Source organism: Chrysemys picta, chromosome 4 (genome assembly GCF_011386835.1).
Source record: "Chrysemys picta bellii isolate R12L10 chromosome 4, ASM1138683v2, whole genome shotgun sequence".
Classification (NCBI taxonomy): domain Eukaryota; kingdom Metazoa; phylum Chordata; order Testudines; family Emydidae; genus Chrysemys; species Chrysemys picta.
Window position 1 is genome coordinate 109,417,809 of NC_088794.1, and position 22,466 is coordinate 109,440,274.

The following is a 22,466-nucleotide window of genomic DNA, read 5'->3' on the forward strand; positions in this document are numbered from 1 at the left end:
CTGGCACCATCCAAGGACACTGCCCACAGCTAAGACTTGGCTGATAGCCAAGAAAAGGGGGGCCTGAATGTGCCCAAGCAACTATGAGATCTGCAAAACACTGCCAGGCATTAATGAAATGTGTTAGGTTTCTTTTCTCACAGATAAAAGAAGTGCTACCCAAAGACCCTAGCAGCCCTGCCATTCATTGAAACAAGGAGACTGAGTCTACGTAAAGTCCATCAACGAAAGACTGCTTTGGCTCCACACTGGAAAGGCCCTTTCCAAGTCCTGTTAGCCACCACCACCACTGTGAAGTGCCAAGGACTACCTGCCTGGACCCATGCTTCTCACTGTAAAAAGACCCCTCCACCTCGGGAGGACTCTCCGACTGATGATAAGCCTATTTCTCCTTCTAGCTCTGCTGTGTCTTCTGGACAGCAGGAAAAAGAAAGAAAGAAAAAAAAAGACAAGGTGAAGTGCTAGTAACCTCTCCCTTGTCCACTGACAGACCTACTGTGCCTCTGGATTTTTCTAGAAGAAGCAAAACCATTACAGGGTGATGTGCTAGTAACCTCTCCCCTGTATGATGCTAAACCACACTGTTTCAGGAAAAGAGAAGAAGGAACACTTGCTTCACTGAAACCACAAAGTCCAGGGATTCCTGACTACAAGAGACATTAAGAACTGACCCTGGTGAAGAAACAAAGAATTATACACTGGCAGGAAGAAACTTGTGGGACCCATGCTTGGGAACGTGGTATTGATTGGATTTTGGGGTTTATTCTACAGGCTGCGCCCTGTGTTTTGGATAAGTCCTTCAGCATGTATTGCCCTCCCTAATTGGATTTTAAATGATAAGTACCAAAGGCACCTTGTTGCCATTGCCCCTGCCATCTCCCCCATTACACTATTACCCCTGTAACACATCCAAATACAGACAATGCCATATATTTGATAAAACCAATGACTAAGGCCTTCACACTTTAGTGATTTATTTAAATATTGTTTGAAAAAATATATTTTTAAGGTTCAGGATATCCCATATAAGCGAACAATTGAATGGATCAGTGGAGATAAAAGTATATGATATCACTACCAGTGAATCCCAAGAATTTATAATTGCTCACAGGGGGCTGCCATTAGATTAGCACAACAGAGGGCTTGGGTTATTTCCTCTAGAAAGAAGAGAGACTTGACCGGATCCCTTTGGGATGGGGCCAATAATGCAGCAGCAGTTTGGAATATTTTTAAGAACCAAGAACATGATGAGAAATTGGGGCAACTAGAGAAGGCCATTGGCCTTGTTTCTGGAGTACAACTAACCCAGGTACAGGCTGGAGTTGATGAGTTACATGTTATTTCCGCCCTTAGTTCAATGACCCAGAAGTTGCTGACAGAGATGGTATTGAATATCACTGAGGCTGGGAAGGCATTGCAGTGGGATCTAGCATGCTCAGAAATTCAGGATTTCTTGAATGACCAGCTAATGGCCATTCGGAATGATCTAGAGCACCAGGCTTGGCCCACTGCCCTTACAGACACATCAGGAGTACCATCTGATCTGTGGCCATGGAGACATACTTGGAAACTTTCTGGGTGGAAGTGTGGACGTTCTCAGTGCTCCTTCCAAGCATATGGACCGGTTCAGGGGGTGTGGGCTCCCACATACTGAATCCTGCCGGGTCCATGGGGAGGATGCATGTGGGATTGGGTAATTCACCGAGACATCTGGGAAATTAGACCTCCTGGTATGCCCAATCGATTTTTAGTCAGTGCTCCTGGGATTACATCTGACATTTGGATGGGGTTAGGGAGTCAATGGACATTTTGGCCGTTACAACCCCCACAGCTTCAGTGTATCCGTAAACTGAAGCCAGGAGAAGTTGTTACTCTTCATGACTACGTTTGCTGGGAGGGTAGGGGACAAGGAACTACCCTGACAGGACACTTATTTTTTAAGCTAATGATAGCTGTGTGTATGTTAAAGCCACCACATTGCAAGACATACATTTTAATCTCATTACCACTGCAGGCAATCATATTATTTACTGGCCTGCAGATAGAATTTTGCAAGTAGTCCTTAGGTTCCAGATACCCTTTAATTGGACTAGTTTAGTACCTGATCGATTTCAAAATTTGCTTTCACTGTTACCAGAGGTTCAGAAAATCTCTGAAGTACAAGGGCAAATTCACATGCTTCAAAATATGTATCAAGTTAAAAAGTATGCCTTTCAGACAGCTTATAGAGTATCCACCTTATGTACTAAGTATGATGTATTGTGTTATATGACTAAGATTGTACAACAACCCCATCATATTATCGCTATGGGAATGTTATTGCTTGTGTTGTGCAGGATTATGTTATTGTTGTTGTAAAGGACGTAATAATAGTAATACCTTTCATGTCCATGCTCATCATGCATTGTCATTACATCCAATCAAAACCCCTAAGGTTGAAGCATCTGATGTAGAATCTGAATTCCGAGATTTAATGCAAATAGAGATTTGAAAATGTTTGTTGTACTAGTAGTACAAAAGAGGGGGTTGTGGAAGCAGAGAAAGAACTGACAGGAAGGGGATGCAATACATGACAGTTCGTTAGCAAGAGTCAGGCTAACTGTAACCCTGATAACGCGAGATTTGTAGAAGCGAGGATTGTGTGAGGCAGGTGAGAAAGAACTGTGTAAGAAGTCATTATGACCTGGTATAGATAAGGTGTAGAAGACCTTGTGTAGATAAGGTATAGAAAATATTGTATGTTGGCAAGAGTCAAAACAAGTGAGGAAATGAGATATCAAGATGGCCTATGTATAAACAAAATGCAACTGTTGCTCATTATTGTCTGTAACAAAAGGTATAAATGCTTGCTGTAATTGTTTACCTGTTGAGAGACCTGCTTAGCTCTCTCCCTCTGCGCAATTGTGAGAGTTAATAAAGCATCTGACTTGCTATACCTAAACAAATAGTGAGAACTCTGTTTTTCTCCGACATTGCTAAGTTTTAAAAATGCAGTAATTTGTTCATAGTGTAGAGCAACTTAAAGCTATAATGATTTTTGATTGAGAAAAGCTCAACTGTAGTCCAAGTAAGCGACTATTTTCCTGTTGTTACCTAAATGTGTTTGGGATCAGGAAAGGGTAATAACATTGTTGCAATTTGTGCAAGTCTAAAGCTCTGTTTTAATTAAGCTAAGACAAGCCGTGGTGGTGTGTTTTTAAACCGATGGCAGAAACTACAGTGATCTCTAAAACGTCTTGCTTTTTCCTTTCTCTATTAAAGTGAAAAAAAAATCCAAAATGTATTGCCTTTGAGCAATGCCTTCTACATGCCTTCGAGCAATACATTTTCTTTCTGCACGCAAAAATGCATTGGATGCTGGGCATCCTACATTCCCTCTGAGCACATTTGCCTTGTCTATCCTCTTTATCTTCTGTCCATATTGTCTCCCCCTTCATACCCTTTTTGTTTGTTTTCCTTTGCTTTGAGTGCAAGGGATTTTGTTGTTCTTTTACTCCTCCTGGTTGGGTATTAATTCCCTGTCCCTCTCCCTTTCCTCACTCAAACAAGTATATCTGCCTTTTAGGGGAGGTTGGTTGGAGGTGGTGTAGTTTGATGCCCATCTGGTCTGAGGGCTGAACTGAGCACCATCGGTGCAGAAACACTGGGGTCACGGTAGCCTTTTTGATTAATCTTGTGAGGTGCTCAGATAATTCAGTGTGATTTTGTCTCTTGTGATTTTTGTCATGAGTTTTGCAATATTGGCTTTTCTTAAAGCCAGAGATCTTGAAGTCGGGAATTTACATAAGAATCTCAGCTTTCATTTTGAAAAAGTTTCTAGCCCTCATAATTATGGAGTAAGGCTAGAAATTGTGACCTCTAAAGTCTCAAACATACAAAAAAGCCCAGAAAGCAAATAAAAAGAACCCATATATTATTTTTAAAATGTAAGATTTTTTAAAACAATCTTGACTTTTTAGGAACTTATCTAATGATTTTTGATTGCTTGGGCTAGATAATACTGCTTCAGAGACAGAGGCTGGGAATGTGTTAAAAATACATCTAAAAAACCCTTTCAAGGTCATAGGTGTTTGGTGTATTTGGAGAAGCATGTTTTTTTTTAGGTGTCTTTTTTAAAGTAATGAGTGTATCTGTAGCTATATTTGTGGCTACCACTGGGAGGGAGAAGAGGTGGTCTGTTTGCAAAGATCCAGCCACTCTTATAGTTAGAAGAGCATGTTCACAGGGGAAGAAGAATGGATCCAGCGTCATGCAACTTCCCAAACTGCTTTTCTCTGCTTTGGGAGGACCAACATCCCAACTTGGCTGAGGCCAGAGTTTTCCAAATTGTATACTGCTGGTTGTACATGAGTTTGTACATGTTCCATCCATCTGCTTCAAACCAGTTCTTTTGGAAGGTGTAGGTGAACCAACATGTGAGAGCTACAAGCCTGATCTGTCACACAGTGCTCCCACAATGCAGGAACTGCATATTGGGGCCACTCTATGAGTCTTCAATATGCAACAGGGGCTGGGTGGCAGCGATAAATTGCAATAGTGCAATCATCTCCTGAGTCTGAGGACAGCTGGATTTGTTGGCCCTCAGTTTCCCAGACAGCCTTGCCCACGCCTCACTGGTGAATTACATTATTAAACTTTTACATATTGCAACTTCCAAGCCAATGTGGACGGGTGGCAATGCTCCCACACCCAGGACAGGCTAGGTTAGGCTGTGGTGGCAGCCCAGTTTCCCCGCTGGCAAAAGGGGATGATGCTGGCCACCTCCAGGCCTAATAGGGCCACCACCAAAGGGTACAGCCCTTCCCCCCCCGGCCGCCCTGTTCGCTAGGGACAGGTGCAAAGGTCACAGCGAGCCCCTTGTCTGAGCAAGCGAGCGCCAGCACCCCCTCGGAAAGAGGACAGCAGAGCGCCTGCGCAGTGAAGCGGCGCTAATTGCCGTTTTGTTTGCATGCTCAGTATCAAGGCACCTCACGCTCCTGCGTCTGCGCAGTAGGCGGGGGTTTGTAGCTGAATGGGGGGAGGGGAGGCGAGGCTGTTGATTACACGCGTGCGCAGAGGAGGGGGTGCGTGCTGTCGCAGCGTGTCGCGACTATACGCGAGCTAGCGGCTCCTCGGCCCCGGCGGAGCAATGGTGTGTTATTTGCGCCTGCGCGGAGGAGCACGTGGTTGCGTGTCCCGGAAGCACTCCCTGTCCCAGAGCGGCTCCCAGACTCAGGCTGGTGGGAACGGGCCTTGCACGCTGCGTTACCGGCCGCTTCCCTGCGCCGCTGCCGCCTTCCCCCCACCATGTCCCGAGGCTCCAGCGCCGGCTTCGACCGCCACATCACTATCTTCTCCCCCGAGGGCCGCCTCTACCAAGTAGGTGAGTGTCCGGCCTGGCAGCCGCCGAACTGCCCCGTCATGGTGCAGGCCGGGCCCACCCCGCTCCGGGGCGCCTGTGCGGGTTGCTCCCGGGGCGCTCGGGTCTGATGCTGCCGAGATTGGGGTGACGCTGCCGCCGTTTGCCGGGGCAACGTCCCAGCGCGGACTGCACCGTCATGGGGGGCGGGAGCTCAGCACGCCTCCCCCCACAAACGCTTCTGGGGCGCGGAGGCTGCAACGCGCCCATGAGATGCCCAGACGCACAGCTCGCGGGGGAGCGTAACCGGCCCGGCAGGGTCGCCCCCATCATCTTCTTTCCCTAGCGCGGGGGCAGCGGCTCCGCAAAATCCACCCCCACCCCAGCGAAGTCCTCTCCGCACCGTGGGGGGGATTGTAAAACGCCCTGCTTCAGAAATCCATCCCCGGGTGAGAGTCTCCTCTTCTCTCGGTCCCCAGCCCAGGATGAATAAAATTATAAGGCCCAATCTAGGTTATACGGTGCCCATCACCATGATGTCAGGGTACCTACAGTGTCCCTATTTTAGGAGACAGATTTGAAAGGACGGCGTTGTGTACATGAGAATATGCCACCAGTTTAATTTGAAGTGTGTTTTTAAACAAATTTACTTAAACCAGTGCAGAAACATGTTGGGGCTTCTCAACACTACTTTAGTACAAATAAAGTAATTATGTGATTATCAAATATGTTGTAAAGAGGTTTTTTGAAATTATATCCTCTCCATAGTCACCAGCATAATCATATCTGCAGAAAACTTGTTGAAAATGGTTTACCGGCTATATAGATTATTCTTTTTGTACAAATAGGCCTAGATGTTCTGTGTGTTAATGGAGCAAGAGTTTAATGCCTTTGGAAAAGTATGTATTCAAATTCAAATGTATTAAAATTGACTAAGGTGTGCCTATGTTATAAGGAACTATTTGATGCCAAGGGCCAGATTTTCAAGGGGGCCTTAGCCTAGCCTTTGAGCTTGCATGCCATTAGATATGCAAATATGTGCATGCATGCTCAGTGTGCTGTCATTTGGCCTACATGGGTGATAGAACTTACATGTGCACTAGTGTGGGCAGGTAATAGGGCATGAAAATGCACATGCAGATCTTTGTAAACACAAAGTTGAGCAGCACAAAGAGAGGTGATTGAAAATTTGGCTACAAATGTCAGTTTAGTTCTTGTATAGTGCTGTACATTTTAAATGTGCTATACAAAGATTAACTGATAAATGCACCCTTACGCCTTAGTCCAGTGATTCTCAACCTGTTTACCATTGTGGGCTGCACGTGCAGCTCTCTGTGTTATGTGGGCCTCAGTTACACTATGTATGCTATCTGTATGGCCCTGAGATTGTCACATGGGCCGCAGTTGTGTTGATTGGGCCGCAAGCAGCCCGCGGTGGAGAACCCATTGCCTTAGTCAAATGCAGCAGTTACTCCCCTGGTTATCCAACCCAAGCTGGTGTTGAAAATAGTTGTCCCACTAGAGTAATGGGAATCAACAATGTTTAAGGCCTGGTCTACACGGCTGCTACTCTGAAAACTAAAATATTAGGTTGACCCAGCTATGTCGCTCGAGTGTGTGAAAAATCCGCACCTGAGTGGCGTAGTTAAGCCAACCTAACCCTCCCAGCGTAGATAGCGCTAGGTTCATGGAAGAATTCGTCTGTTGACCTAGCTACTTGGTGAGGTGGATTACCTACACTAATGGGGAGAACCCTGCCTGTTGATGTAGGTAGGGTCTACATTGAAGCGCTACAGTGGTGCAGCTGTAGCATTTCAAGTGTAGACTAAGGGTACATCTACACTACAGGGGGGAGTTGATTTAAGATACGCAAATTCAGCTACGTGAATAGCGTAGCTGAATTCGACATATCGCAGCCGACTTACCCCGCTGTGAGGACGGCGACAAAATCGACTTCTGCGGCTTTCTGTCGACGGCGCTTACTCCCACCTCCGCTGGTGGAGTAAGAGCGTCGATTCGGGGATCGATTGTCGCGTCCCGTCGGGACGCGATAAATCGATCCCCGAGAAGTCGATTTCTACCCGCCGATTCAGGCGGGTAGTGTAGACCTAGCCTAAGTGTAGTATAGGGAGCGCAAGAGTAGTAATGGGGGTTCCTGCATTCTGAAGGTACCATTGATGCTAAAAGCAAGTGTATGATAAATTTGTCTTGATTTTATGTAATACGTGTAGTGTGGTGTTAATGTATATGTTTTTACAAACAAATATGTATGTAAACACTTAAAATATTTATGAATCAATTAAACTGTGCTATGGAGCCATCATTGAGAATCATAGGAAACACAGCTTTATCACATTTGTTAGAACAAAACCATTTAGTTTGATTAATATTGAATATTTTTGGGAATGCATTTCAAGTTTGTCACAAGTGCTTTTTTTATTTAAAAAAATAAAATGTAATCACATTTTTAAAAAGCCTCCAGAAGTACAGTTAGAAAAGGGATGGATCACTTGATAAGTTCCCCTGTTCTATTTACTCCCTCTGAAGCATCTGGCACCAGCCTCTGTTGGAAGACAGGATACTGGGTTAGATGGACCATTGGTCTGACTCAGTATGGCCATTCTTATGTTAAATTTAGTCATGAACTCTCTGATTATAAATGGTACAAAAGAACACATCTTAATGTAGGGAACAATCTGCATCAGGCATTTGGACATCCCCTTGGTAACTTAATAATTGGTCTTATCTCCAATTTGATTTTCTCTTGCTCTTTGATGTCCTAGTACAGTTTTTCCACTGATGATGCCACTGCCATACTTGTATAATTATTTGCCATTTGAATATTAGCATACAGGGGACTTTTTTTTAGTTTGTGCTGCATGTCATTAGGGTGTCATAGAATCATAGAAATGTAAAGGTGGAAAGGACCTCCAGAGGTTATCTCGTCCAGCCCCCTGCACTGATCAGGACCAACTTTACCTAGCCTAGACCATCACTGGCAGGTGTTCGTTTAACCTGTTCTTAAAAACCTCCAATGATGGGAATTCCACAACTCCCTTGGAAGTCTATTTCAATGCTTAATTATCCTTATAGTTAGTTAATATCTAAATCTCCCTTGCTGCAGATTAAGCTGATCTTTGAAGATGAGACAAGAAGCAGATATGGAGAATAATCAATTGCCATCTTTTTTAATAATAGCTCTTAACATATTTGAAGACTGTCTTCAGGTCCCCCCAAAGTTGTCTTTTCTCAAGGTTTTTAAACCTCTTATCTTTTTTTTTGTTGCTCTCCTCTGGACTTGCCCTAATTTGTTCACATCTTTCCTAAAGTGTGCAGTCCAGAACTGGACACAGTACTTCAGCTGAGGCCTTACCAGTGCCAACTAGAGCAGGAGAATTACCTCCTGTGTCTTGCATGCAACATTCCTGTTACTACAGCCCAGAATCTTAGCTTGTTTCAAAACTGGGATCACATTGTTGACACTCATTCAATTTGTGATCCGCTATAAACCCCCAGATCCTCTTCAGCAGTACTACTGCCTAAACCAGTTATTCCCCATTCTGTATTTGTGCATTTGATTTTTCCTTCCTAAGTGTAGAACTTTGCACTTATCTTTACTGAATTTTATCATGTTGATTTCAGACCGTTTCTCAAAATTGTCAAGGTCATTTTAAATTCTAATGCTGTCCTCCAAAGTGCTTGCAATCCCGCCCATCTTGGGGTCATCTGTAAACTTTATAAGCATACTCTCTACTCCATTAACCAAGTCATTAATGAAATTATTGAATAGTACTGGACCCAGGGCAGACCGCTGTGGGACCCCACTAGATAACGTTCCCCCAGTTTTACAGCAAACCATTGATAACTATTCTTTGTGCAGTTTTTCAGTCAGTTGTGTGCCCACATTATCGTAATTTTATTCTGGACCACATTTCCCTAGTTTGTTTATGAGAATGTCATGTGAGACTGTGTCAAAAACCTTACTACAATTAAGATGTATCATATCTCCGGCTTCTCCACTAGGCCAGTAAACCTGTCAAAGAAGGAAATTAGGTTGGTTTGGCATGATTTGTAATCTATGATGACTATTACTTTAAACCCTGTTCTCCAAATGCATATAAATTGATTGTTTAATAATTTGTTCCAGTATCTTTCCAGGTATTGAAGTTAGGTTGACTGGTCTATAATTCCCATAAAGTAATCAAAATAAAATGAGAATTTAGCATTCTAGGTTTGCTAGGTGATTACCTGAAGTAGTTGGGGGGAGGGAATTGGCTCCAAAGTAATAGAATGTGACTTGGCTACTCAGAAATAATATTTTTAATTAATCAGTTTTCAGGTTGACTCTTCACTTACTTGGATGGCCCATGAATGTTTGTTAGTTCCAAATGCTTGTGTTGGCTGCCATACCAATGAAAAAACATAAACCACTGATTCGTGTAATGCTAGACTGTCCAGATACTGTACTTTTCATTCTAACAGTGTTCTCAGTTGTGCATTATCTTACTAGCAAACTTCTTATGTATTGGGGAGAGATTGGGCAGTCTCTGGAATTCCTTGCCAAATCAAGAGGATTTTCTCCACTATATAGCACGTACATAATTATTTCCTGCAGTTATTACCATTTCTCTTCCTCACCTCACTTTCTCGACCTTCCACAGTCCCCATCTCTCCAGTTACAGACCTGGATTAGATGGGGGTGCTATTCTTAGGATCTAACTGTTACAGCACCTTCACTGGCTTGAAGGGTGGTGGTTGTGTGTGTTTATGCTTCTGCAATATTCCTAACCTCTTGCCATCCAGGGAACCAGAAACTTGGGAATTGAACATGGCAGTGCAAAGCTCTTTCACTCACTTGCCATACCCAAGTTAGTCAAATGCTGAATCCCGTTGGGTTAGAGAAAGAACTGTGGTTCTGCATAATTACAAAATACTATTACAGTATAACAACTGAATTGGGGCAATCTGATTTGAAAATAAGAAAACTGTTTTAGATTTAGGATATAGATTTAACATGGGGACAAACGAATCAATATGTGTAGTACAGAATGGCTTTTTTTTTCTCCCACTTTAATCCCTTATAAATTCAAATTGCTTAATATAATTATTCAAAAGATACTTTAGTTTGCTAAATTAAATGTTGAAAACAATTGGGTAGCACATAGAATGTGACTGTGTGTGCTATATGGAAGAGCTGACTTCAGGAAGAACTTTGTCTTTTACTTCCCAAAGCTGAGAAACTTGCTGCTGAAATGATGCATGGAAGCTTGGAGAAGGCAACAGTTCTTTTCATAAGCACCCCTTGTTGCTGTTAACTTGCCTCAGAGTACGGGCATTTCCTTGTCTTCTATTGTGTCAGCCTTAGAAAGGGGAGGTTTCTTTCAAGTAGAATTTGTTGCATTGGTGTGTTTCAAAATGTCCCCTTTTCTCATTGTTGTGAAGTTCTGCATGCTGTGCAGAGCCTGCTGCAGTTTGAATACATATGCACAGTACCACTGAAATGCTGAAGGATGAAAGAGCCTGTATAGATGTCAAATACTATTGCAATACAATTACTTAATTGGGACAAGTTAAATTGCAAAAAAAGGCTTTCTTCGGATGTCTCCCTGGAAACTGAGGTAGAGCAATTTATAATGAATACTTAATCAGAACATTATTAGCATAAATTTTGTTTACTAGTTACAAATTTAGCTAGTGCCAACAGTTAAGTGGCTGATAAGTAGGTGTTATGTAAATATGAATTTATAAGCTCTCATCTTTTAATATGCAAGTTACCAAATAAAAATCATGGGGAACTTGCTTGTTCTTAGGTGCTTGGGAGGGCATAATAAACAGCAGCATGGTTTAAGAGATGGAGCCAAATAATTCTAGATAATTGAATTTACAACTTGAGTTGTCGGTTTCTTCTAGGTAAGTATAAATAAAATAAATAATAAAATTCCTTTTTGGGGATTAAAGTCATTAATGCAGTGTTAAGATCCAGAATCCAGAAAATGTTGAGGTACTGCTGAAAGCTCAACCTTGATTTCTGGGCCCCTTGTGATTTTCTTGTTATATAGTCTCTCTGACACAAATTGTTTCCATTGATTAAGTGCGGTGTATGTAATATAATAAACAGGAATTGCTTATTCGTTCTTACAGTAAATTACAGTACAGGCTTGAGTTTTGATTTAATGTTAAGTCTTAATTAATACCTAATCCAGTGGCTTTAAAATTATAACCATTTACTTTTTGCAAGTGGAAAGGTTTTTTTATTCAGTTTTTTACATAGGTTCCAGGTTAATGTTTTAACATTGGGCCATTTCAATCAACCACTGAACTGCTTTTTCTCTAATTGGCTTGTTTTGCAGATCTTGTTGAGATTTAAAAATCAAGCCAAGCATAAGTACTTGGCACTGTAGTGTAGCTTACTATATGTAAGGTTTATAAGAAACTGTATTTTATATGCTATATTTAACATAACTTTACCACCTTCAATAAGTTAAGGTTGAACTTTCAAACTTAAATCTGTATTTCCTGACTTGACTGCCTGATTATTTTTTTTATTAAACCTTTATGTTGCTTGCCTGCTCTCTGGCAGGGACACAGAATTTCTTGTTTCAAATTTTAAAAGGGAGAGCAACACCAATGTCTAATACTGTTCAGCACTCTAATTGAACAGAGGAGAGTCAAACTCAGTATTTTTGTCCATTGGGACAAGCTATTGCAAACAAGAGAACTCAATCCCCAGTGGGATATGTTTGTGTGGGGTGGGCTTGCAGGCTCTGCCCCAAACATATTAGTGGCAATGGTACAAGTATTTCTGATTATTTTTATATGTATCTTTCTAGAATATGCTTTTAAGGCTATAAACCAGGGTGGCCTTACATCAGTTGCTGTTCGTGGGAAAGATTGTGCAGTAATTGTAACACAGAAGAAAGTACCTGTAAGTAAAACAAACACAAACCTATTTTTGGAATGTGAATAGTAAATTTAGTGAAATTATCAGCCGTGTGTCTGTGAATTAAACCCATGGTTTTCAAACTGCGAGTCACGACCCAGTACTGAGTTGCGAAATGTAAGGTACTGGGTCGCGGTGGCTCTTGTCAGCACTGCCGATCGGTCCGTTAAAAGTCCCATGGGCAGTGCTGCCCGGCTAAGGCAGGCTAGTCCCTACCTCTTCTGACACTGCACTGTGCCCCGGAAGCCGGGGGCCATAGAGCGCCGCGCACTGCCCCGAGCACCAGCTCCACACTCTCTTTAGCCGGGAACCAGCCAGTGGGAGCTGAGGAGGGTGGTGACTACGAGCCGGACCTGCTGCTGGCCACTTCTGGGGTGCAGTGCGGTTCGCGGTGCCAGGACAGGCAGGAAGCCTGCCTTAGCTGCACCGCTGACTGGGAGCCACCTGAGGTAAGCCCGCACCCCAATCCTGCACTCCAACACCCTGCCCCAGCCCTGAGCCCCTTCCTGCACCCCAGCCCCTCATTCCCGGCCCCAGCCCAGAGCCCTGACCCCCTCCTGCACCCCAACCTCCGGCCCCAGTTCCATTGGGTCACAGGCATTAACTATTTTCTTCAACTGGGTCACCAGAAAAAAAGTTTGAAAACCACTGAATTAAACAGTACCTGTTTGCCATTGTGCCTGCCCTGACTTGCCTCCCCTTTGCTGCTCGTGTGTCTTCTCAGCACCCCAACTCCACACCACTTAATTTCATTATTGCAAAGCCCTGGACCACCTGAGAATACATCTGTCTTGAGGTGTGGGACTGTTTACCTGTGCATTTTTCCCAGTCCTACTCTTCTGAAACCTTACCTGTAAAGCACTGTATCAGTGGTACAGAGAGCAAGACTTCAGTAAATGTCTGTCAGCACATTGGATGGAGTGACACAGTGATGCTGAGGAAGAGAAGCCAGCAAGATGAGAAGAGTTTAACTCCTAATTTGAAGAGCAGGAAACATACTAGGGGTTCCTAAATATTTGTATAGGGATCCTCAGAATTGTCCTGGGGAAGAGGATTTCCCCTTCCTCCATTTCCCCTCAGTGACTAATCTTTGACGAATGTTGGGCGGTGTCCCCTTCTTCCTTTGCTACCTGTTTGACTGATCACTGGAATATAGTAGTAGAAATTCTTCCCACGTTTCTGCAGAACAAGATACTAGGGACTTATAATGGAAGTTCAGCGACTCTTTGCAAATGCAGTGTTATGTTGGAACTTCCCCCTTTTCCATGCTGAAAGTAGATAATGGAGTGCTTGGAAGACAGTTTCCACCTTAATTTTCTGATTTCTGCCTCTTGTTAGCCTGAGGGCAGGTCTACACTTAAAATGCTGCATTGATACAGTTGCACCACTTAAGTGAAGACGCTCCTACACTGACAGGAGAAGCTTTCCCATCAACATAGCACTGTTTGCATGGGGAGGTTACTGTCGGTATAATAGTGTTGCTCGGGGTGGGGGGATGTTTTTCCCCTGTAGTGTAGACCTGGCCTCAGTGATCTGGTATTAATATGTCTTTTATATGTGGGTAAAGGACTATTGTTTCTTTTAAATTATTTCAGTATTTTTGTCCATTAGGACAAGTTATTGGATTCCAGCACAGTGACTCATTTATTCAGAATTACTGAAACTATTGGATGTGTAATGACAGGAATGACAGGTAATTAATTTACCTTCTGTTTAAATATCCAGATTTTCTAAATACTTTTTTCTTTTGTTACTTCATTTCATGTTATGTTGATGTTTGCAAACTCCTGTAATCCAAAACTGGAGATGAGGTTTAAGAGATTTGCTATTTACAAACTGACACTTAGTTTAAATTTAGCACACAGGATCTTCCAGAATGGAGATCAGATTAGTGCTATCAACAGCATATCCAGCAATGCAATGTGATGTGTTTTCAAGAACTTTCTCTAAACATTTTTTAGTGGAAGTAATGCTTACTTTAGTGGGAGTAAATATTTTGTCTTTTATATTAGCTGACAGCAGGTCTCAGGTTCAGAGAGCCCGCTATGAGGCTGCTAACTGGAAATACAAGTACGGCTATGAGATCCCAGTGGATATGCTGTGTAAAAGGATTGCAGATATTTCTCAGGTCTACACACAAAATGCTGAAATGAGGCCTCTTGGTTGCTGTAAGTATACTAAAGTGTACCAAATGGATAAATCTAACAGATACAGATTTTATTTTTTTAAATTAAACGTATGGGAACAAATTCTAACCGACTTTTCTAGATATGGGCATAATATAAAGAGTAGTGGTGACTAATGGTTAAAACAGGGGTGTTGGAGTCTGGACTGTGGGATTATATTGCTGTTTCTGCTATTGACTCACCATATGAACTCAGGCAAACCTGAGTCAATTTTTCTTGTGTAATAGTAGGTGTTATGAGTAGAACTGGTTAGACACTTTCTGAGGAAACCTAATTTAATCAAAAAATGCTGATTAAGGAGGCAAAACGTTTTAGGAAACCTGCCTGCTTTCCTAGTGGGCTGCTTGCAGTCTGGATCCTAGGGTCCATAGCTCCGGAGTAGCCCTGCCTTCAGGGACCATGAAGTATCTGACTCCCTCACATGGAGCAGGGAGCCTAGCAGCCCTTGGGACTTCTAGGCTCCCAGCTGTGTGGCAGGGAGGGCATCAGAGCATGGAGCCTAGAAGCCCTGAGAGTCTTGCTGTAAGCGTAGCCCCATCAGGCCAGGGCTTCCAGTTTCCCTGTTTGGACCCACCTCACCTGTAGCTGAGGTTGGGCTTCCAACTCCAGAGCAGGGAGCCTGGAAGCCTAGAGAACCTCAGCTCCAGCAGGGACTCTAAGGGGTTCTAGGATCCCTTCCACAGAGCTTGGAAGTCCTGGGACTGGCTTAAAGGTTCTGCTGCTCTGGGGCAGCCCCAACATGCAGACTTCCCTGGGGCCAGGGACAGCTCACAGGTGGGCTGCAGCAGAGCTGCAGACACTGGGAGCACTAGCAGCAGCTCAATTAAGTTGACATTCTTGTCAGTTTCACAAATTTTATACGGAAACACCATCTTTTGGTTATTTCTGAAAAGTTTCTTGGTTTTGCTGGGAAATTTGGTTTCATTTCAATGCAAAATGACCCCAATTTAAAAAACCTGAAAATTAGTGTAGATCAAAAATACAAGTTTCAACCAGCTCTATTTATGGTGCTTAATCTGTTCAGAGTGTTCCAAAGTTTTAATTTACTGTTTTAAAATTGCATACTGAATGTAAATCTCAACTTAGCATCTGTTTATTACTTGTACATGTGTAAAATTAGTAGTTCAAAGATCTTATCTATGAAATTAAATAGAAATGCAATGTAATGCAGTGTGAGGCAATATTGTAAAGTTAAAATGGCAGTCAAAAATGTACTTAACTTGACTATGCAACGTATTTGTAAAACTTCCTATTTTTTTCAGGTTAAATGTATGCTTAATGTATGACATTCTACAATAAATAGCACAGGATGTGCACTGCAGCTGATTTTACCTTGTTACTGGCACCGTAACTTTTGTATTACCCTGACCTTGTGGCTCTGTTGCAAAGTCAACACTGCATTACATTTTCTGCATTTAATGAATGGTTTGCTTTGTGTGAGATAAAAATCTGGTTTGGTCTAAAATGAGGTACATACTTGGAAATGAGGCACAATTGAGAGGTATAGAGATATGCCTTGCATCTGAAGAAGTGAGGTTCTTACCCACAAAAGCTTATGCTCCCAATACTTCTGTTAGTCTTAAAGGTGCCACAGGACCCTCTGTTGCTTTTTACAGATTCAGACTAACACGGCTACCCCTCTGATAATTGAGAGGTATGTCACCTTAGTGATAAAGGGGAAACATGAACCTCAGAATAATGGGACTAGGTCCAAAAAGGTATTTAACTGTGCACTGTCCCAGTTCATACTAGAGGAGAGTCTACGTTCTAAAAGTCAGAATCCCCAATCACATGACACTTTGGTTATATAAAAAAAAAATTTTTTTTTTTTTTAAAGGCATGATACTGATTGGTATTGATGAAGAACATGGCCCTCAGGTATACAAGTGTGATCCTGCAGGTTACTATTGTGGGTTCAAGGCCACAGCTGCGGGGGTCAAACAAACAGAGTCAACCAGCTTTCTTGAAAAGAAAGTGAAGAAGAAATATGACTGGACGTTTGAACAGACAGTAGAGGTAAGCCAGTAGGGGAAAATCAAACTGAGCCAAAAGTGCTCCACTACCTGTAGTACTTGTGTAAAGGGTTATGATGCAAAGAAGTATTGTGTTTCCTCCTTTGTTATGGTGCCCAATGTCACTGCCATAGTAAGCAGCCGTTTTCACTAGGAAGTAATTTTGAAAGTGCTTAAATAGTGCTAACCAAACTGTTTGCTTGTGCTATGCATTTTTTGTATCAGTGTTTCATAAGGCTGTTCATATGCCCAAATGGGGTAATGGCACTAGTGGGACATCTTATTCTGTGTATCGAAAATTCCTTGTAAAACACACAAGTCACATACACATTGGCATTACTTGCTACCATTTGCCCTCCAATATCTATGTATAGTATGCTTTGCCTTAAGGATTTTCTTAATGTTGTCATTGTTTAGTTGTTGGTTGTGTAATATTTTCCTCCTTGTAAACTGACAAAAGTAGTGAAATGTTGTTGTTTTGTTCCACCTACAAGTTCTTTTGAATATAGACAGGCTGTTTTTTCTTTTAAAAATAGGATTCTTATATTGGCACAAACTGAACTAAAGTCATTTATTTGGTTATCAAATTTCAATACTCCTAGCCTGTTACTGCAGAGTCACCATTGCCATTTTAAGTATGTTGGTTGTTCAGGACCCTGCATTGTGGAAGCCAGAAAATCCTGCCACCTCAGTTTGTAGTTGTCCTCTTGGATTTGCTCTCTGAAGAGCAAGTCACTGAAGATGGTTTTAAAGGCTTTTAAACCAACCTGCATGCTAGAAAGCACTTTAAAATAGGAAGTTACTGTAGCACCAGTGCTGACAGTTGGTGTTGTGATAAGTGCACATGCTTTTTGCAGCAGCAACACTAGAATAATCTTGGTCAAGGATGCATCCCCTCTAATGCATATGTATATCCATAGGGCTATGAGTAGAAGCCTTGATAGGAAGATACTGACTTCCTGATCCTCCATATTTGGCCTGTTAGAGGGGCAAGGTACTAAAAGTGCAGTTGTGCCAGAGATTATAGTGCTGTTTTCAGCGAGGGAAGTGGTGAGTTTACTCTGCATTTTAGGGCAGACTTTAAAATTACTTTCTGTAAATCAGGTGGGTGTCGGGGGGGGGGGGGGGGGGTTCCAGCTGTAGCTTTCTTTCCTCTGAAACTGACCACAAAACAAGTAACTCCTAAAAATAAGTTATGGAAGCTAGTATGTCCCCATTGAGCATCAATCCCACTAAACTCTAATCTCTTGTGCATTGGTACTATTTATCCTGCTTTTCCACTGGAGGAAAGATGAAGGGCCAGGGAATCACCCTGATCCTAGCACTAGCTCTGCAGTGTGTGGCTGGGTATAGAAATGCACTGTCCTATGATACTCCATTCAGCAATTGTATGCCCGTTATTGCATATGTGTACATGCAGTAAGTGTAAAGCCAGCTATTATGGAAATTATCATTCAAGACACAGCCTTAAAATGTAAACTACTTATAAAATAAGCCAACACACTCTCTTGTGTTTGATAATTTTCCTTACTGTTTCAGCTAAACATAGGAGGTTTGAGTTTAAACAATCCTTTTCTATTTCTCCTGTCTCATCTTGTTCTTAAGTCATAATGCTGATCTTGTGATACACCAAACACTGCAGTCACATAAACTGTATTAACCTTAAAATAAAATTGACTCCATTGCAGGGATCAACAGGAGATGCATTATTTAAATACAGATACATGTTTAGAAATGGAATTGAGAGGTTTTTAGCTAATGTTTGGGTTTTTCTTCAAGTCTGCACTACTGTGTGAGCTTTTGAAAAGCTTTGTTAGCATTAGAACATGTTCACACATTGCTTATATTCAGTTATAAATTACAGCCTTATAGGGACAATTAAGCAGTCATAATTTTAACACCCAAAATTATTAGAGCTGAAATCTGGGGTTTTCAAAAGAGCCTTAAGGGTGCTAGGCACTCAAATCTTATTCAATTTCAATGTGACATGAATAACTAATTCCCTCAGACTCCTTTGAATATCCCATCCAAAATAGTTGTCTCAAAAATAAAATTTATTCTTTTTCCATTGTTTCCTGGCATCTTGTATATCACTCACATTGGGCAATTGATTGAGGCTATTCCTAGTCAGTTTCATATCTGTTTTTAATGCACAGCACTGCAGTGTTTTGGAAGCAAATGCTTGAAATGAATGTTTAAATGCAAATGAGTTCCAATCAATTCATAGAAACACTTCTATTGGTGGCTTTTTTTTTAAAGGTTGTGTAAAAATATCTTCACAAACCTATATTTTGGGCCTATGTTCACCCTATTAAGTGTTCCTTTTAAAATTTGAGTCAGCCATGATAAATGACTCTGCTGGGCAAAACCAAGAAACCTGATGGCATCTTCATGCTTTCCCAGGATCCTTGTGAAAGGCTGTATGTGTTTGATTAAAAAGATTCTTTCATAATCTGGCTTCTACTGGACCCTGCATTGAAGGCATAATTCTAGCACGTCAGTTTAGTGTTTCAGAAATTATTGCATTTCTATTTATTTTTCAATTTAAGTAACGAAGAAGATGCCTATCCAAGGCTCTCATTATCCTAATGCACCGTTAACAATTCAATTAAATATCAGCAACATTAAAATCAATTCAGCCAGCTAGCGACCTACAAAAGATCTTTTCTGTCCCTTCATCATTATGAAAAGATAGCCTCAACATTACAATTATGACTTCAGTGCAGGATTAAGTATGGAAAGAGAAGTTGAGAGAGAACTTGTAACACATACCTTGGATAATTAGTAAAAACGGAAAAGGTAATAATCTTGGTTAAGTGCAGTATTTCTTAAATCCCCAATATGAGGGCATGTTATAAAAAAGAATATTACAAAATAGTAACTGCACAAGTGACTTGTGTATCTGTTTGAAAAGCATGGTGGTGATTCCATGTCCTAAAAAAAAAAAAAAAAACACACCCATAACCACCAAGGTAAAACTGGCTTGTAGATGTCTAGATTGTTTTGGGTTTTTCTTTTTTTGGTGGTAAATGTGTTCTATTTTCAACTCAAATCAAAAGATTTTAACCTTTGCATGGTAAACAACTTGTTGGATTTTCTTATCAGGAAATTCCAAGATACCCTTAATAATAAGGGTATCCTTATCTTGTATGTTGTTTGCCGGGGTGAAGAGAGAGACCTGAATTTTGCTACAGGAGCAATTTATATTTGAAAATGTGGGAGTATGTGGGGGAGAGAGGGAGTGATTTAACTTGAAATTGAAAGATGGGTAGGTCTTGACAATATTTTGAGTGCTCTTTTTTCAGTATTTATCTTTTATCTAACTTACTTTTAGACAGGAATAACTTGCCTGTCTACTGTTCTGTCCATTGATTTCAAACCTTCAGAACTAGAAGTTGGAGTAGTTACAGTTGAAAACCCTAAATTCAGGTAAGTTAAATGACTGCAGTGGAACTTAGTGTGCTTTCCTGGTTATGAATGGCTAATTTTAACTCCATCCCTTCATAAAGGTAGATTAAAATATAGATGGAAATGAAAAAACATTGGGGGGGGGGAAATCACTTGCCATTTTCTAAAAATTTGGGGTGGGGGAGAGTTTGGGGATATCCTTTCAGATCACTCTTTGCAGTTGGGAACTGTGGCCCTACTTTAAGCTCTGACTAGACAGGAAGACTTAAAAAAAAAAAAAATTATATAACATGTTTTTAACCTGTGCAAGCATGGTATAACATCAGTTTTTGGGATTTCCTAACTTGAATGCTCTTTAATGCAACATTAAGGGTGAAATAATGCTGGCTTTTTACATTTCATACATTTTCGGAAAACTAAATGCAAGTTAGCTCAATGTTAAATGGCACAGAAGATTAAATAAATAAAAAAATAAAAAAATTCCCTCCTAACAGGGCACCTACTGCACCTTTTGCCGCTGCCATTCAAGGGCCCATGCTAATGAGCCTTGTATTCCCTGACAGTGGGTGTGTATGCTGGGGGAGGAGGGACTTCCATAATCTGGTCATAGCCATCCTTTCAGGAAAAGAGGACCACAAAATTTGAATCCCCTTTGGAATAATCGTCCTACTGATTACTTTGGACCACTCTTATTTTTTTTCCCCACCCCAGTACATCATGGTAGCTACCTCATCAGCTTTGCAAGGGTATTACTAGTGACCTGTTCTGTCCCTCCACTGTCCCCATTGCTCGCCAGGACCCTAGACTCTCCTGTTGGTTTTTCAAAAATAATCAGCATGGCTCATTCATTGCTGTAGCAATTATTTTAAATGGACAAAAGATGCAGCTGTACTACTTACATTTATTTGTGGGGACACTAAAGATGGAAGATGGTGGGTTAAGGAGAACAATAAACAAAACTATTTCCAGAATTCTTTTTCCCCCCCCCTTTAGGATCCTTACAGAAGCGGAGATTGATACGCACCTTGTAGCTCTAGCAGAGAGAGATTAACTAGTCGTCCTAGTCGCATTGACTGTGCTTCTGGCCAGGATGTTTGGTAAAAAGAAAACACTTATTAATGGCTCTGGATTATGGTTTGAAAATGGAATGCTATATGGTGTATTTTACTCTGTCCAAATAAAACAGAGGTTTTTGAAAACGTTTGGTGTCTGCTTTAATTGCCATACTTTGTTTAAAATGAGCTTGTTTTTTCAGTGCTGTGAAAACATAATTCAAAATATTTGATAGCATGGAACACTTCTGCAGTAATTTGCCTCTTGCCTAATGGGTTCTTGAAGGAAAATGTGGTAATGAACTGATTCCCTAGGTTTGGCATGACTAACTTTTTGTGTCACTATTAACCCAAAATGCTGCCCATGCTCATTTGGGATTGTTATGCTTAGTTCTGATAATATGTCTTGTAATATTTCTGTACGTTTCTGTAGTGCCATTCACTACAAACCTCAGTCTGGCTCCTTAGAGGAAGAATATTCTTTATTCCCTAAACAGTGCCTTAGGGCAGGACTTTGCCTTTCTGTTCCTTGCTGCTGCTCTGATTTTTACTACAGATGCAGTTAGACCGGTGCCCACAAAGCCTGCTTCAAAACAGGAAGGTAGGAGGCAGAGTTAGAAAATGCCAGACTTGATCTAATTTAAAAAAATAAAAAATTCCAAAGGACTTTTAATATAAAATCAAGGGTTTACTGCTGCTAAATCCTTCAGAATTTAAAGTGCTCAGTGTGGCTTGAAAAAAGATGAGACCTATTCTTTAAAACCATAACATCCCCTGCCCCTTCTCTCCCCCATTCTATATGACTGACTTTACCTGTTCATTAATCATGATCAGTGTTGCATGTGAGCTGTGAAGAGGAAAGACATTTACTACAATCATTTCTTTTATAAGGTATCACCGTGTTGTCTCTGTAGACTACCTGATTCAAGGTCATGGTTTTGTGTGGAGCAGAGCAACTACCTTGCTGTGCTTTGTTGGAAGTCAGGCCATTGAGACCGACCCAGCTATTGGTTAACCACATTCAGCTGGTAAATGAAATGACAAGGCTTTACTTTTCCAGTAAGCATTCTGGCTATAATTAGGTTCTTTTAGAAGGTATGTGTTAGAGGAAAAGCAGGGGAACCCTGGGGTGGATTGAGTAGATGGGCTTCTTTATTGCCGTACTTGTTCCCCTCAACCCAATTGTCGTGTAAACACTGAGTTAATCACATCACACTCTTTTATCTAAGTTAATATGTAAATACCTACATTTACTACAACACCCCCAAACCCCTTATTTAGTAATATGAATGTCCATATACTGAATGTAATTTTCCCCAACCCGGTTTACTGCTTACAGCATTACGCAGATTAGAGACATTTTTTTTCCCTTGAAGATACATTTCTTTGCACTATTTGTAGCCACAAGTTCCCTTAATCAGCAGTTCACAGGGGATGGAGGAAGGGTCCGTGACCCCGAGCTTGTTTAAGTAGCTGGGAAAAGAAGGGACGGGGGAGATAACACTGCTTTACACAAAGAGTATCCTTTAG

The 22,466-nt window shown here is 41.4% G+C and overlaps 1 protein-coding gene across 2 annotated transcripts; it reads left to right on the plus strand.

Annotated features, from left to right (window-relative positions):
- The first annotated feature begins 4,922 nt into the window (after nt 1–4,922).
- Nucleotides 4,923–21,083, plus strand: PSMA6 (proteasome 20S subunit alpha 6). Of its 2 annotated transcripts, none has more exons than XM_005285348.4 (7): nt 4,923–5,362; nt 12,169–12,263; nt 13,890–13,971; nt 14,291–14,446; nt 16,302–16,480; nt 19,811–19,905; nt 20,878–21,083. In XM_005285348.4, exons 1-7 carry the CDS (start codon nt 5,287–5,289, stop codon nt 20,933–20,935), a joined length of 741 nt encoding a protein of 246 aa, XP_005285405.1. In that variant the 5' UTR covers nt 4,923–5,286; the 3' UTR covers nt 20,936–21,083. The 2 variants fall into 2 exon arrangements, with proteins under 2 accessions (XP_005285405.1, XP_005285406.1); XM_005285349.5 differs by having other exon boundaries at nt 5,144–5,358.
- Nucleotides 21,084–22,466: the final 1,383 nt, after the last annotated feature.